General features: G+C 44.2%; 1 protein-coding gene across 9 annotated transcripts in view; it reads left to right on the forward strand.

Moving 5' to 3' along the window:
- Nucleotides 1–15,796, forward strand: part of CLEC16A (C-type lectin domain containing 16A) — a 199,126-nt gene that overhangs the window by 52,906 nt on the left and 130,424 nt on the right. For all 9 annotated transcript variants that reach the window (XM_081131421.1, XM_081131426.1, XM_081131420.1 and 6 more), the window contains 2 exons: nucleotides 8,972–9,098; nucleotides 12,877–12,977. In XM_081131421.1, the coding sequence (XP_080987547.1) occupies nucleotides 8,972–9,098; nucleotides 12,877–12,977 (228 nt within the window). The remainder of the gene's footprint in view (nucleotides 1–8,971; nucleotides 9,099–12,876; nucleotides 12,978–15,796) is intronic.

A 15,796-nucleotide genomic window follows, 5' to 3' on the forward strand; every position in this document is an offset into this window, starting at 1 on the left:
TAAAGCCTCTGAAAAGCAACTTCCCAGAAAAACATTCTGAATTCAATCTCATGCTATTCAGTAAAAGATAATAAAAAACAAAGAAAGGCGCACCCTAAATACTCCTCACACACACCCCCTGTTGTTGCCAGTTCCTGTTTGCCTCCTGAAAGTCTGCTCCAAAGCCAGCCAATAGCATGCACTTCTTCCCTTATATCCTAGGCAACCAGCAAGGGCATCTTTCTCCTCCTTCCCTTAACCTTTTTTTTAAGGCCTTCTTCGTCTCCCCTCCCCCTCTGTTTATTGCCTGTCCTTGCTGCGATTGCTGGAATGGAGAACACAGAGGGCAACTGAGAAAATCCTGGAATTTGTGAAGTCAAAGACTGTTGGGAGGTCATGCCTGCCATTTCCCTGAAAAGTTTTTCATTTAGCAAATATTAATCAGAATGTACATCATCCCAGGCAAGTTGATGAATTATTGTTGTTATTTTTAAAAATCAGTGTCAGAGTATTGGGGAAGCTCTTGGATTTGGCCAGAGTTGTCATAACGAGAGGCAGAAGTTGATGTCCTAGTGTCCTCAGGCTTTGTACATTCACACTGTTGTGCAGCCATCGCCGCCATCCAGCCCCAGAACTCTTTTCATCTTCCCCAACTGAACCTGTCTTTATCAGGTGGTTCCCCATTCTCCCTCCCCAGCCCCTAGCAGCCACCATTTCACTTTCTGTCTCCCCGAGTTTTTGACCCTTCGTAAAAGGGATCATACAGTATTTGCCCTTTTGTGACTACCTTTTTTCACTTAGCATAATGTCCTCAGGGTTCATCCAGGTTGTAGGAAGTGGCAGGATTTCTTTGCTTTTTAAGGCTGAACAATATTTTGTTTTTGGGATAGACCACATTTTGCTTATCCATTCATCCATTGATGGACGCTGGGGTTGCTTTCACCTTTTGGCTTCCATGAATAATACTGCTGCAGACGTTGGCGTGTAAATCCCCTTCTGTTCTGGAGGCTTTTGTGGAAGCGATAGAGGCCCAGGAGGGGCTGGGCAGAGCCTGCTGGAGCCAGAGGAGCTGGAGATTCTGGTTTCTTCTTCCAGCATCGCAGCCTCACCAGCACATTCCTCCACTCCCAGAGGCTCAAGACTCTAGTTATGTAATGGGGTCACTCACCAGAATGGGTTGCTAGAGCCTTCAAGATTATGAGCCATGTTGCCTGGCACAGAAACTAATACCACGCAGATGCTTATTTACACAGTGCAGCCAATGGGCAGTGCAGAAGGGGAGCCCACAGCAGCTGGGTGGGGGCAGAGGCCCACCACGTGAAAAAAAACACACAAAACTTCTGTGCCTCAGTTTCCCCTTCAGTAAAATTCAGAGATTATGTTAAATCTGCGTTGTTCCAACTGTAGAGTATGGAGATTTTTTTAGGAGGGACAGAGTGGGCCTTAAAGACTGTGGTAAGAGGATTCTTGTTGCATGATTAGTTCCAGGGGAGCCTCAGGTTTGGGGTGCCATGTCTTTCACACCTCTCTCCCATTCCTAAACCTCCCTTTTTCAGTGCACATAACCAACCTGGGTGCCTTTTTATTTATTCATCATATATCTTATTTTCAAAGTTGCTTTCTATTTATATTGGTTTTATGCGTATAGTAGTATTTCAGATTAAAAGTAAAAAATATAGGATAAAGAACACCCATTTTCCCTTTACCCAGTTTCACCTTTTATCATATTATACCCCATTTGCTTTCTTATTTGCTTTCTCATTTTCTCTCTCTCTCTCTACACACATGCATACACACACTCACTCACTCGCAAACATCCTTTACATCCTGCCCCTTCCCTCCTAAATCCTTCAGGATGCATTTGCTAAGGATAGGGTATTCTCTTTCATGACCACAGTACAGTTATCAGCTTCATAAAAGTTTTCTACTGTCCATGTTCTAGTCTATCCATTGGCCCATTAATAATGTCCTATATAGCGTATTTCCTCCCTCTAGTACCCAGTTCAATCTAGGGTCAGGTTGTGTCTTTTAATCATCGCGTCTCTTTAGTCTCCTCTACACTGGAGCATTGCCACAGCCTTTCTTTCTTTTTTACAACATTGACATTTTTGAAGAATACAGAACCTTCCCCTCCTTTGCTTTAATAAAATGTCCCTCATTCTGTCTTTGATGTTTCTTTGTGATTAAATTGAGGTTATGTGTTCTTGATTGGAATATGGCATAGGTGACTTCATGTCTTTCTTGGGGTGTCACATCTGGATGTCCTTCTGTCCCTCCTGGGTATTGTTAATTTTGGTCACCTGCTTAAGGTATTGCCCAGTTTCTCCACCATATAGTTACTTTATTTTTTCTTTGTAACTAATCAGTCCTTGGGGAGACACTCTGAATATGCAGATATCCTGTGCCTCATTAAAATTCCCCCTTAGACTTGGCATTCATTGATAATTCTTGCCTGACCCAGCCTTTACTAGGATGGTGGCAAATGTTGACTTTTTAAAATCAGCACTCTCTTCATATATAAAAGTCAGCCCTCAGCATTCTATTGTTAGTAAGATTCCTCCTTTCTCCCATTTATTTATTTATCTCTCTATTCTTGGCACGAACCTATGGATTTCAGTTTTTTAATGCTTTATATTTTATTACTGTATTAAATTAATATGATGCTCAAATTGTCCCAGAGTTAGCCACTGGGAATCCTTTCAAGCTGGCCGCTATGTCCTTGTGATAAGCCCCAATCATTTTTTCAACCAGTCCTTACACTTTCTGGAGTAACAAGGTATTCCAGGTTCATCTTGTGTCTACTCTGCCCATCCCTGCGATTAGACATTTCTCTGGAAAGCCCTGGTTCCTCTCAATGGGCAATGGTATTAGAAACCAAGATCTGGGCACTAGATGTGCTCATTGCTGCTGGGTTGTCTGGCTTTTTGGCCCTTTCCAGGAACAGAGCTAGGAAATATATGCATGTATATGCATAAAATACACATTTATTCATGCATACATTTACACACATACAAATGTGCACATACATATACATATTTTAGAAATCATAAGTTCATACCAATACCTACGGTTCTGATCAATTTCCAGAGGGCTGTTTCCTGTCTTCTTCCATTTCAGATTTGTATCTCTTCCATAGTGAGAATTCTGGCTCCCAACAATGTCACATCACGGATAGATTTATTTTCTCAATCCTCTAGACACATCTAAAAAGTTACAGTTATTTATCATTTAGTAAACAAAGAATTCAGAATTTTTTTGCAATTCCCACCCAATCCCCAGTACTTCACCTATCTCCAAACTGAGGGTATAGAGTTAAGTATTGTGTTTATAAACTACTTGAATTAGTCTGTCCTCCCTTCCTTTCTTTTCCCCTTCAGGGTATGTACGCTATTCATTTGAAATAAATGTGGGTCTTTATTCATTTATTTTTTTAGTTTAGGGTTTTCCCTTCTCATTCTTATTGATTTAATTTTTAAAAAAATATATGGAATATTAACAAACTCAAAACTGTCAATAGGTATGTTTAAAGATGTGTCCCTCACTCCCCTATTCCTTTCATTCATTCTTCCTGCCTCTTGTATATAAGCAAATTGATTGCTTTCTGGCATATCCTTCCTGTGTTTCTTTTTGTAAAAAGAAGAATGTGTGCCCTGGCCAGTTTTGCTCAGTGGTTAGAGTGTCGACCCACCTACTGAAGGGTTGTGGGTTCGATTCCAGTCAAGGACACGTACCTCAGCTACAGGCTCAATCCCCGGCCCCGGTCAGGGCACATGCAGGAGGCAACCAATCAATGTATCTCTCTCCCATTGATACTTCTCTCTCTCTGTCTCTCTCTCCCTTCTACTCTCTCTAAAACAAAATCAATGGGAAAAATACCCTCAGGTGAGGATTAACCAAAAAAAAAGCAGCATGTATGTGTATATCTTCTTGTTTCCCCTTTTTTCTTACACAGAATAGCACACTGTTTCTGCTCTTTGGTACTTTGATCTCTTCACTGAGCGGTATCTCCGGAACTCACTCTGTATCAGTTCACAGAGTTCTTCCTCATTTCTTTCTACAGCTGCACTGCGTGCATGTACCATCGTTTATTCAGCCAATCTTTATGTTTGGACATTTAGGTAGTTTCCAGTATTTTGCAATTACAGATAATACTGCAGTGAATACCCTTGTGTGTGTGCATTTTCTTATTGCTGGAGGTATATCTTCCAGATAAATTCCTGCAAGTGGGATTGTTGGGTTGAAGGGTATGGTAGTGATTTAGTTTCCTTTTTTTTCTTTCTTGTGTCTTAAAAGTTTTTATTTATTTATAGTTTCCTTTTAAAAGGTATTTAAGTAGCCCAGCCGGTGTGGCTTAATGGTTGAGCGTGTCAACTGATGCACCAAGAAGTTGCTGGTTCGATTCCCAGTCAGGGCACAGGCCAAGGTTGCGGGCTCGATTCCCGGGAGGTAGTGTGCAGGAGGCAGCCAATCGATGTTAATTCTTCTTTCTCATCGATGTTTCTATCTCTCCCTCTCCCTTCCTCTCTCTCTAAAATCAATAAAAACATATTTTAAAAAATAATAAAATGTATTTAAGTAAAAAAGTGAGTTCAAATAAAATGATTAAGTAAATAATAAATAGTACAAGCAACACACAGACATGGCAAAGTTGTAAAGGCAGGCAGATGACTGAAGTTTGAGCAGAGCTGGGCTAAGTTATTGTCCCTTCAGACTCTAAAATAGAAACCTGGTTTGGGTGGGGGCTCATGGTATAATAACTGAGGTTCAGATGGAGCCCTCTGGGAGTTTATCACCGGAGCCTGAGTTTTTAGTGATGGTCAGTGGAGATCGGAGTTCACATGAGCCCACTGATCTGCTTTTCCCAGAGGCAGCAGCATAGCATGTGCACCCTGGGGAGGGAAGCAGGCATGATGTCATCTCGGGGGGCGGGGGGCAGAAAGCTATGCAGAACCATGCCGGGTATCCTGGTGTGGCATAAAGAGTGGTTCACTTGACCCTGAATCACCAGAAAAAGTCAAATCCTCTTTGGCATCCTCTTTTAAAGATGTCTGTAGAATTTATTTGGGAGCAGTGAGAACCTGGGGAAACCCTCTCATGCCCATGTAGCCTTTTGCATACAGGGAGTTGGCAGACCCTAGGTAAGAATCACTACTTTTAAGACTTGTTTGGATAAAATTGTTTAAAAGAAGCTGGGGGAAAAACTGTTTGGCATTGGAAGAACTGTTCTATATTCATCTAGAAAATTAATCTAAATGGAACAGCTCACTCCACAACTATGCTGGCTGGGTCAGGAGTATATAAGAGGGATTGGGGTGCAGCTCTGAGAACTAGGGTGACCCAGCCGAGGTTTGGACACCTCATTCTGTGTGGAGAGGCCCTTCTAGGCCTGGGCCTGCACCAGGACGTGAGGTCCAAGATGAGGGGGTGGAGCAGTCCTGGCTTTTGCTTTTACTTTTTTAGCTGTATTAAAAGTCACTGCTCTTCTGGGTTTCCGTTTCCTCATATACAGTATCCAGGACCAAGCCAGTGGTTCTCAGGCAGTTTCGTGTGAAGTGCCAGAATTCCTGCAAGGAGCGTTAGGGGCCTCTGAGGAACGCTTGAGGGAACCTGTGGTTCGGAGACGTTTGGGACCCACCCACTCTTTACCTGGAACAGCTTTCATTGGCTTACCGGGGTGGTGTGCCACAGGAAATTGTCCAAAATAATATCCAACTGCTTAACAAAGTTTGATGAGCACTGGGCTGGATCATCTTTAACCTCTCTCCTCTGCTCCAGAATTCAGATACTGTCCAGGGAGATTAACAACTGAAAGGGAACAGCAACACCCCAACAGGCTTACTCTGCAGGCCAAGGGACTAGGGCTTGGCCTCGTAACTTGGGGGCGGTCCTTGGAGCTGAGTTCCTGCCCTGACAACTGAGCTGGGAGGAAGGGGAGCTTGCGGTAGGGCAGGAGGCAGGTCAAAGGTCACAGGGCAGAAACCAGAGTGGGAGGCTGGTGCAAGTAGTTTAGTTTGGTAGTCTTCAGATGTCCTTGCTGGCACACCCTATCCATGAATGCAAACAAACAAATACATAATTCATTCATGAATCTCCCAAATATGTATACATTTATTTGTACTAAATTATACATTTGACATTACTGTGCTAATGTTATGTACATTATAAAACCAACAAAATAGATTTTTTTGAAGATGAGAATAATTAAAAATAAAAGAGGTACTGCCCAGTGAATCATTTTGCATATCCACAGAGGTATCTGCACCCCACTGTGGAGAGGACTGGGGTAGCTGGGGCACCTGAAGGAGGTTGGTGGAAGTGAAGATGCAAGGACAAGGAAGATTACTGTTCCCAGACAGCACTCTACCACCTCCCGCTCATTGCCGTATCCATGTGCTTCTTGGACTACTGTTTACTCAGTAGCTCTCTGTAAATCCACTCACTTGTTTTTTTCTTAAATTTAGCCTCATCCTAAGCAGAAACACCCACAAAAGAACAGATTTTCTGTGCAGTTAGAATTTTCTTCTAATGCACATTAAAATAAATACAAAACTATGCAAAGAAAACATTTGTCCACATACTACTTAAAAATCATGTCAGCCCCCACCTGTGTAGTGGGGGACAGCCCTATGGGGGACTCCAATCTGTGGCATCTGACTCCAGACCTCAGTTGTGGGGAAGGGGCTGGTGAGAGCAAGGCCCCCCGTCCCCTGCTGAAGTCTGGGCCCATGTGAACGTGAAGGGGGTGCACTCCATGCCACAGGATAGTCTCAAGCAGTCACTCCTAAGAGTCCCAGAAGGGTGATGGGGATGTGATACCTCCCTGTGAGAACACTGCACAAATTGGATGCAGGATGGGTAGGGCTATGGATCACCCCAATATATGCCACAGCTGCTAGAGCCTCCCGCATTGGGCTAGACCAGTCATTCCTTTGTCCATTCTTCCATTCCAGAGATGTTTATTGAGCACCTGCCATGTGCCAGGCCCTGGGTTAGACACTGGAGTTCAAGTAGAAAACAAGGCAGCCACTCTTGTGAAGTCCACATTCCAGTGGGGAAAGGCAGGCAGGCAACAAGGAAACCAATAAATATAAAATATAAAATCCAAGTAGTTATAAATGCTATAAAGTGAAATCAAGATGGAGGAGGGAACAAATTTATAAGAATTTCAAATAATTTATGTAGCTACTCCCCTCCTTGAGGAGATAGAACATAACTCCCCACTCCTTAAGTGTGATCTGTGCTTCATGACATGCTTCTAAAGAGCAAGGAATGAAAGGAGTAAAGTACCTTTCCAGTGGAAAAAAATGAGCAACATACGCTTGGCCAAGGGATGCAGATAACATTAGCAGTCATGAGTCATGTTGATACCCTGTACCCTTGATACGATGTGATGAGAAGGGCACTTCCCCTCTGTGGTCTTCCTCCCAGAAACCTATAACCCCAGTATAATTATCAGAAAACACCAGGCAAACCCAGATTGAGGGGCATTCTACAAATTACCTGACCAGTTCTCCTCACACTGTAAGGTTATCAGAAGCAAGGAAAGTCTGAGAGAGTGTCATAGCCAAGAGGAGCCTGAAGAGATGTGATGACTAGATGTCTCTGGTATTCTGGATGGGATCCTGGAACAGAAAATGGGTATTAGGGGAAAACAAAGGAAATCTGAACTTTGAAGTATGCAGTTTAATTAATCATTTGAAGAGGTAAAGGAAAAACAGGTGGAGGTGGTCTCCAAGAGGTCTCTGAGGTGGTGACACCTGAGCCTTGAATGATGGGATTAAGTCATGCCTGGGTAGGGCAACTGGGGGTGAGAGCATTCTAGGCAGAGGAAATAGCTGTGTAAAGATCCTGGGGCAGAAACATGCTTGGGCCGGTGAAAGAAGAGTGAGAAAAGCTCAGCACAGCTGGAGTGGTCTGGGTGGAGAGGGCCAGGAGGTGAGGTCAGAGGTGGACTGATGCCAGGCTATCCAAGCCTTCACACCATGGAGGCATTGGGATTTCATCCTGGATGTGATGGGAAGGCAGTGTGGAGTTTTGAACAGAAGGGTTGACATGAGCTAATTTCCGCTTAAAATTACTTGGGTCTGTGTAGAAAACAAACCAGGCAAGCAAAAAAGGAAGCAGTGGCCAAGTGGGGCCCTGTGTGAGTCCAGGGAAAGACGATTGCAGAGGTCATGTCAGAACCCAGGTATGCTCCCCATCTTTCTGGAAACAGAAATACAAGTTCACATTTCAGTCATCTTTCCCCGCCCCCCCCCCCCATTTTGTCTCCTGAAGATGGGGGAAATGAACTGAACTCTGGGTTCCAAGAACTAAGTATTTGAATGTCTATAACCCACGTGTCAAAGAACTCTGTAACAGAACACCTTATAGCTCAACAACCATCCATCTCTAATTCAAGATGTTCTTTTTTATTGGTTCATGCCTTTTTCTGAAAAATAAAATGTATCCTATGCTTAAGTCAGTTGCTACAAGTTGCCCTTCTTTAATTGGGAAAAATAAAACATGGTTCCTAACCTCTCTCTGCCATCCAGAAGTTGTAAATAGAAAGGGGAAACAAAAGGCTCCAGTCACATCCAAGCTTTTTCTAAAGTGTATAAACAGTTTCAGAGTGTTTTCAGTGAATTTGGTTATGTTTTATTAACCACATATTTCTTCTATGCTGCCTCAACTCTTTTGGGAAGGAAGTGTGGTATCAATAAAGTAAATTATCTTTTTTAAAAAACCTTGAAATAAAATAAATTATTGCAATTTGTGCTTTCTTGTCAAAATCAGGGCCTTGTTCTTGGTGATGCCAACATGAAAGGAAAGAGAGATTCTGGTCTTTGTCTTGTATTTCCCCCCAGCATGTTGGTGGTGCTCCTGTCATCCCTGTTGAATATTTGCTTGCCATGTTAGGAGCAGTTTCTGGGGTTTTGTCTCAAACATGAGTATGTCTTTAAATTTAGGTCTGGGAAGTGGGGCTCATCCTAGTCTTTGTATTTGCTTCCAGAGATAGAGATGGTGATCATGGAGCGCAGCAAGCTCCCAGAGTTGGCCAGCACCTCCATGCAGGAGCAGAACACCACAGATGAGGAGAAGAGCGCCGCCACAGGCTTGGGAAGTGTGCAGTGGAGCAGGTAGGAGGCCCAGCCCTACTGAGCTTGTGCTGATGCTGGGGCGGGGCTGTCCACAAGCCAGCCTGGCAGGGCGGGTACTGCTTAGTCTCTGGGATGAGGAGATGGGCTCAGCAGTGAGGGTGGGTGCCTTGGCTGGGGTGCCCAGTAAGAATAACCCAGGGCCTCTTCCCACCACCCAAATGGTCTCTTCTGCCTCTCAACCGAGCCATCTTGCTTCCTGCCTTTCCCTCTTCGTCAGCCCTTGGCCACCAGAGATTCAGCTCCTCTTGAGAGGCATGGGGACAGAACTGGCATTCGACAGTGTGGTGCTCACCCCCTGGAAAGAGAATGAGCAGGACGTGATGCCACCCCCCACGCACTGCAGTGCCGGGCCCTGTTCCAAAGGGCATGAGCTGCCTTGTAACCTTGTACTGGCCATTCCTGGAAGGCCCTGGGAGCAGTGTTTGGGTCTCCCTGTCTCATTCATTTTCTGCCTCGGACTCAGCTGTCCGCAGGGCCTGCCCTCATGACTCAGCCAGTGTGATTTAATGCTGCTTCCACCTTTGACTTTGTGCCTGATAGTTGGTTTCAGTGATGGCCTGCCAAAGCTACATCCTCATAAACCTTCGAGATGCCACATTCCCTGGAGCCCTGCTATAGCAGCACCCCTTTTGGAATGGACTTGGGTAGAAGGCTGCTGCCCAGTGTGCAGCGAATTGTTAGGACGGCTCCTCATCTGTTGGACCCACTGCACAGACCCCTGTAATAACCTCCTAACCCTATTTAGTGTTAATAAACACACAACAGCACGGTTTCTCTGTCAGCCTATAAGGAATTCATTTCCTAAACCCTGAAGGTGGGGTGGTTGAAATTCACACAAACCCCCCTCCTATTTCTTAATCCTACTCGACGTGAAGCGTTGAAGCACACTGTTTGTTTTCTCCACATCTTATTTATCTCTGCTTGGCAGATGTTTCAGTGACCTGACAGGATTAATTTTTATCAGATGCACAAGGAAGTCGTTTTTAGTTTTGGCTAAATAGAACACACTGGAGTGCAGTGTGGGCTGTCAGTTGTTGTAACTTACAAAGACCTTTTTGATTTTGCTTGGCAGCAAAAAATGTAATTCCTGAAGCTCTGAAAATTAAGGAAAACATTCTAAACACAGAAAGAAAGGGGGAAACAACCTTTAGGTGCTTGGTGCAGCATTAGTTAGAACATGAATAATTGGAAAAACCACAAATGACTAGAAGTGGGGGGTGCTCAAGCAGATGAAGGTGTATCTGCTTAATAGATTATTGGCTGTTGCTTCCAAGTGAATACTGTCATGATGTGTTCGGTTTCTTAGGATCCAATAAGTGGAAACACAGCACATATTTTGCATAGTATGGTAAAACTATAGCTTTGCTAAAGGAAGAAAAATATCTATGTGTAGTCTCAAAAAAAAAAAAAGGTGAACAGACCAAAATGTTATGTTTGAATGTTGGGGTTAGAACTTCTTTTTTCCCAAATTTTAGTGAAGAGAGGGATTTTCTTAGAGTTGATTGAGATTGTGCCTTAACTTTTGGTGACTTTAACTGGCATCTTCTACCACGTGGTTTATAATAGAAGCTGATCCTGGTGCCTTGAGTTGGGCCATAAGCAGGCTTATGGCCCCGGGAACGTTTGGTCCAGAGTCCTGCTGTCCTGAGACTGAATGCCAAGGAGAGAAGGTGGGGAGTTGCCTTCTCCTTTGCAAAAGTATTGAGTTGTTGGTCATTAGAAACACCTCCAAGGACTTCTGTCCTCCTAGTTCCCAGCACTGAGCAGGGAGGAGGGCGCTGAGGATGAGGCAAGGGGACAGTTTGTTCTTGACATGAATTTGGATCTTGACATTGGTCCACTTGTTTGAATAAACACCGTAGTACAAAGCATAACTGTTCTTGCATATGGGCTGTATCTGCATTCAGGGTGAAATATAGGCCAAGAAACTAAAAATCATTCAAAATTTTTTCTTTAAAAAAAAGGCATTGAAATGTGCAAAGAAGGAAAAAAAGATTTCCATGATGCCAGCATTCAAAGGCAGCCATTACTAACATTTTTGTTATTTCCCACCAGTTTTTTTCAATGCCAGTTTAGTGGGGATTCTGCCCTCCTTCCCCCAGTACCTTACACCATACCATGTCATTTCCTTCTTCTTCTTTTCTGTCTGATCACATCCCAGACTCTCTTTTGCTTTCTTGTATTCTCAGTAAACAAAGCACAAATGGCTTCGTAGTGTTGCCTCCCATCAGAGATGCTGCATTCTCCCAACCCTTGCTCCACTCCTGGGCGCTGGTTATTCACATTATTCCCAAATGAAAGTGTAGTCCAGACTCCAAGCAGCCTCTTTACAGGAAAATACTTTCTACTTTACCCCACTTTTAATTTGAAAGTGCTGTTGCTGTGGGCTTGCAAAAACCCAAATGCACACATTGCAAAGCTGTTCATGCATCTGAAAGGTGATGCTTGATCTGGGGCTCGAGAAACAGCCGGGACTTAAACATTCCCTTTAAGGTTATTCCTTTAATTTCTGCGTGTCCCTTGTTGGTTTGAAATGTATGACAAGTACATTTGCACTACTTTCTCTTTGGCATTTTCAGTGTAATATTCTGAATCAATGGTACATTTATGGTGTTCAAAGTTCAAAAAAGTATAACAGGTTATGCACTGCTTCTCTGTCGCACTTTTTCGCTCTCCCCAGACAACTGGTGTTGACAGTACCCATGTATCCTTCAAGGGGTCAGGTGTGCCTTTGGTCACTTATCAAGGCGCTCTGCTCTCTTGGCTTCAGCCTGGCATCCAGAGGGGCAGCCACAAGCGGTCACAGGATCAGAGCGTCTGGCCCCAGGGCCAGAACTGTGCATATTCTATTATCCTTGTGTTGAAGAGCCTTTCCAGGCCAGGCCCTTTGCCTGGAAGGGCAGCATTTGGGGTGTGTGGTTTGTGATATTTGCAGCCACTCTATAGATCTCACCCACAAAGTATCAGAGGTGAGAGACCTCATCGATTCTCACCAGCCAGGGAAAGTTGGTCCAAGAAATTGCTGGGCCAGGACCTGCCAAAGTAAGATCATGGAGAAATGTCCTTGAAGTATTCAAAATAGAAATCAAATAGCAGCTCCTGTATACTAGCGCTTTCCACTGTGTATCTGGCCCTATCGTAAATGCCTTTCGGTCATCATTTCACTTGTATCCTCGTAATAACCCTATAAGGGTTTAATCCCCATCTTACAGATGGGAAATGGAGAGGTTTTAAGTAATTTACCCACAGGTTTACAGCTAAGAAGAGGCAGAATCAGAATTTGAGCCCAGGCAGTCTGGCTCCAGGGCCCACATTCTGAAATTGTTCCAACTTGGTGCCTTGTCTGGTATTGCTAGTCTGTCACATTGCCCTGTTTTCTTAATTTCTTGTCACTCTTTGCCGTGATGATGTGGTCCATCTGTCCTCAGTCCCTGCCCATTGGCATGGGAGTGCCACAGAGCAAGGATATTGTATCATTTATCCCTAGTGTCTGGGACAGCTGGTGAATAATTGTGGAGTGATTAAGTGGTCTGTTCCTCAGTCTCTTTCCCCCTCAAAATAGCAGCTTCTCATGGCAGAGCCTGTCTCTCATTTGTCTTGTGTCCTCAATGCCTGGTGTTAGACTGCGTACACGGTGGACTCCCTGCATGCTGGTAGTAGAGCTAAGAGGCAAAGACTAGCACCCCATGTGCAGGTAGGAGAGAAGTGTCCACCTGCGTGTGCCACAAAGCATACGTGTGTCCTTCCTCTTTTCCAGGCCCTTCCTGGACATGGTGTACCATGCCCTGGATAGCCCAGACGATGATTACCACGCGCTCTTCGTGCTCTGCCTCCTCTATGCCATGTCTCACAACAAAGGTAAGCCCGCTCACCTCCCTGCCCTTCTGGCATCCCTGCCCTCCACTCTCTGGAGAGAAGAAGAACTGCTTTTCTTGAGGAATTAATTCCCTTTCTGGTTTTAGTGAACTCCCTCAAAACTTCTCTTCAACCTTGTTAGAATTTCTCAGGTGTTTTTCTACAGACTAAAGCCACAGGAGTTGGTTATGTAGGCAGTATGGGGGGAAAAAAGATTCAAGTGTGATTGTCTGACCCAGACACTGTATTCACACTGTGGTTTTCTTCTGACCCCTTGCTTTACAACTGCCTTAGTGTCCAACCTCTTTCCTAACATCAGAATTGAAATTAGTCAAAGTGTAATCTTGTTTTTGCTATTTATAATAGTTGATGTTCTCATTCTGGGTTCCTAGCTAAAATAGACTCTGGGTGGATTGTGTGGAAGCGTAGGTTTCCTTTCTAAAGAAAAGTGTGGTTCTCTGGCTTCCTCTGTTGAGGCTGAGTGGTCAGGATCAGACTCCTACAGACTCAACAGATTTGATTAGGATTCATTCATTCACTTCCTCCCTGGGAACAGCCTGGTGTGTGCCCTACCTGGCTTGACAGGAGCAAGTTCTGAAACCTGCACATCAGAACCTCTCCCAAGAAGAAATCAAGGATATTTCTCTGGCCCCTGCCATGAGCTGGGCTTGGCATAGATGAGACTTTGCATCAAGGGATGTTTTAGTAGGTTTTTCATAAGCTTATTGGGAAATAAGTGGAGGTGGGTTTTACTAAGCCTGTGAATGGCTAGAGACATTTAAAAAGCACTCAATGCGTATCAGCACATCATTTCACATCCCTCTAGAATTGCCTTGTTCTTTTTAATCATATGTCTGTGCCATCATTTATTCTGCCATTCTCTAATTGAATGGGACTGAACCTATTTCCAGGCTTTTCCTTATTTTTTTTTTACAATATATCTTTATTGATTTCAGAAAGAGGAAGGGAGAGGGGAGAGAGAGTTAGAAACATCAATGATGAGAGAGTAGTCATTGATCGGTTGCCTCCTGCATGCCCCCGACTAGGGACTGATCCCGCAACCCGGGCATGTGCCCTGACCAGGAATCAAACCATAATCTCCTGTATCCTAGGTTGATGCTCAACCGCTGAGCCATGCCTGGCCAGGCTCCTTCTATAGATAGGACTGACCAATGATGTTCTCCCTCCACAGTCTCATTCACTCCTATGGCTTCTGTGATACCCATTTGCTCCTGGCTTGGTGCCTGGCACACCGGAGCCCTCAGTTATTGGGAGTAAACAGACCTCCAAGAGACTGAATTCCTGCTGGTTGCATGCTGGACACTCTACCTAGGTGTTTCAGCAACACCTTGAAACAGTCTGTCTATACTATACTTATCCTCATAAATATACCCTAACATCATCATACTTCCTGCCATTTCTGGTTTAGTTGAAATTGCCAATGAAGGTTGAGACTGCCATGACCTTTTAGCTCCTTCCCTCCTTGGATCCCAGCATTTAGTCATCAAGTTTTGTCAGTGCTCTCTCTTCAGCCTCTCTGATCAGTAGAATTTAGCTCAGGGTGACTCAGTGCTTGGCTCTAAGCTAGGTGCTGGAGGCGAGAACCAAAGGCATAAGAGCAAGAGAGATCTGGGCACAACATTCCGGTGGCTATTATCACAGCCTTCCCAAGGGGCCAAACATATTTTACAGTCCATCCTCCATGGCACTGCGAGGTAATCCTCTGTAAGACTGTGTTGACCATGTCCTTCCCTGTTCAGAAGCTTTAGTGCCTTCTTCTCTCCCTTAAACTTCATCCTCCTATATTTGTCATTTACAGTATCCAGACTTCACCCATCATTCCAACTGGATTTGATCCCCCTGACTTCCCTTCACAGACTCTGGGCTTTGGCCCAGGGGTTGACATTTTTATGTAGTGATAGAGCTCTTTCATAGAGATAAACTTGCTGTTGTGCTCATTGAACTCTTGAATGTTCTTTTGGTTGCAAGCAACAGAAACCACCTTTCATTAACCTAATTAAAAGGGAAAGTCTATAGGATGGCCCCAGGGGCAGCTCATAGGGTCCAAAAAGTTGCCGAAAAACTAAGGGAAGAGCAAGAACTGACCAGCTCTGAGGACTTTTCTCAAGGTAGATACTGATTTGGCCCCAGCAAATCCCAGGCTGGAAATTGGCCTTCATTCAAGTTTCAAATTCTTGGGCAAGAGCCTGATTGTTCCAATTTGGTATTGTGTCTAACTCTGGGAACAGTCAGGTATGGCTAGAGGTCAGAGTTACATAGCACAGAGTTGGCCCCATGGACTCAGCCCTGTGTCTGGTACTGTTCCCAGAGAAAGGAGCTCTTTGAATGCCTGGCAGCCACCCCAGTCAGTGCCGACATGCCTACCTGTTTCTGGCTGGTTGGCCACCTTCTTTTATTTGTGTTTTTTCTTACCATTTTCAGTATCCCATCACCTGCACCTATTAAAATGTTACTTGCATGTCAAAAGTCCTCTCAAAAGTCACCTTCTCCAGGAAGTTTTCTCTGATCCCTTCAGGTAATAGTCACTCTGGGTTAGTACCAGCTAATGTGGCAAGCACATTGTGCACATTACTCAATTCGATTTGCTAAAATTTGGCTAAGGATTTTTGCATCTATGTTCATGAGTGATACTGGTCTGTGGTCTTCTTGTAATTCTCTTGCTAATTCTCAGAGATATGCTCATTTTATGAAATGAATTGTGAAGTATTCCCTCCTGAATTTTCTGGAGGGGTTTTTGTAGAACTGGTATTATTTCTGCCTTAACTGTTTGCTAAAATTCACCTGTGAAGCCCTCTAAGCCT

The sequence above is a fragment of the Miniopterus schreibersii genome (assembly GCF_964146895.1).
Source record: "Miniopterus schreibersii genome assembly, chromosome: 3".
NCBI classification, from domain to species: Eukaryota; Metazoa; Chordata; class Mammalia; order Chiroptera; family Miniopteridae; genus Miniopterus; species Miniopterus schreibersii.